The 1,678-nt window shown below is 32.7% G+C and overlaps 1 protein-coding gene across 1 annotated transcript in view; it reads right to left on the reverse strand.

The window, feature by feature from the left end:
- The window catches only part of DNAH14 (dynein axonemal heavy chain 14), a gene marked incomplete at its 5' end in the record, with an annotated part of 387,403 nt that overhangs the window by 101,759 nt on the left and 283,966 nt on the right, over positions 1-1,678 (reverse strand). The window contains 1 exon segment of the mRNA XM_023730866.1: positions 172-266. Within this exon segment, the coding sequence (XP_023586634.1) occupies positions 172-266 (95 nt within the window).

Here is a 1,678-nt window from a genome sequence, read left to right on the forward strand (position 1 = left end):
TTTGAACTGCCGACCTTTTGGTTAGCAGCTATAACACTTAACCACTATGCTACCAGGGTTTTCTAAAGTAACTTAGATGGGTAGAAATGGAGTATTTTACTTTATTTTTACCATGCATTTATATTTTGTTCTGAGCTTTTCCAACCCAAAAGAAACCGATAAATTGCTTACCTTAATTCAGCAACATCGGCTTTGTCCAGAGCATTTAGAGCCACGATTGCCTTGTCAAAAGCTGGTAGTACACTTTTAAGTTCATTGGTAGTTTTCTACAATAAAGACATAAGCCCCAAAATACATATGAATGAATATAGTTGCATATTTAAAATTTTTAGTTTTTGAACTTGGGAAATAAAATTTGACATTTGTACACTGAGTGGCTTCTGTCTTCTCTATTAGACTCAGTGTAATATTGACAATACCCTTTTGAGGAGTGGTCCAGTTAGAGGTGGAATTACTGTGAAGCTAATGAAGCCTAAGCTTTAGAGTCCCTTACCTGCATAGGACCCTTCCAAGGCCCTGAAAGGAAGTCTGATAATATGTTTGCAGGGTCATATGTTTTTGTTAAACTTGCAAAAGCAAGACATTTTTAACTGCCATAAGTTCAGACCATTTTCTCTTTATACTTTGACTTACTCTTTGTCCTACTTCCAATCATGTCAGGTAGAGTTGGAATGGCTGCAGATATTTTTGGGATCTGGTTAAGGAGTAGAGTTGGGAATTATATTTATATTGTCCACAGTTGCTTCCTGTATAATTAAGTTATTGTAAGCAACCTGGAATAGGAAAGACTTCCAGAAATACTCCTATTGTTCACTGTTCCAACTTTCCTAGTGATGTGACAGTAAGGTGCAGGACTAGAAGTCATATTGTAATATGAGCTTGTCCTATAGACGCCAGCACTGGAAGTATGTGGGTATGGAGTACGCAATGTATGGATCCAGAAACTTGTCTGTGGAAAATTCTTCCATTTATTGGGTGTATTAAGTTGTAAGTATAGGGCTAGATTCTCATTGACACCTACTCACAATGGAAGGTCACTCCTTCAAGAATATACTTGATAATGCAGCATATACTATTATAAACCCACCATACATTTTTTCTTTATTTGATGATAGTTGTGTAAAATACAGTTCATCAGAATACTTGAGTTTTTAGATAATAAATACTGTATATGGAAAGCTGTTTTGAAATGTTTCAATGATAAAATTTGAAGTTACAGATTCCTCATATAGACATGTGTGAAATGTACCTTATGTCAACATCTTTGTCTTTTTATTTATAAATAATTAACCTGATAAAATTTTAAGAAATAAACAAAAGTGATTGAGTTATAACATCAATAAAGATTATTCTGATATTGAGAAGCAAATTGTAATAAAAATTTTCAGGTCATATTAAAGGTAATAATATATGAAGAGAAAAAAAGAAATTTAGGATAGAAGTAATAACTGTCTAGTAATCCTTTAATAAATAAGAATGAATCATGATCATATTGGAAAAATTTTAATTTCTTGCTGATCTTGCAAGAAATACTGGCATCAATGAGAATAACATAACAACCAAAAAACACCTCTATAATGAGGACTTTGAAGCAAAACTAGTTAATAAATGTCATCAGTTCAAGGAGTATTACAAATTAATCACTGCATAAGAAATCTTGAACAAAACATAAAAGGCA

The sequence above is a fragment of the Trichechus manatus genome, unplaced genomic scaffold (assembly GCF_000243295.1).
Source record: "Trichechus manatus latirostris isolate Lorelei unplaced genomic scaffold, TriManLat1.0 scaffold00039, whole genome shotgun sequence".
Lineage (NCBI taxonomy): Eukaryota > Metazoa > Chordata > Mammalia > Sirenia > Trichechidae > Trichechus > Trichechus manatus.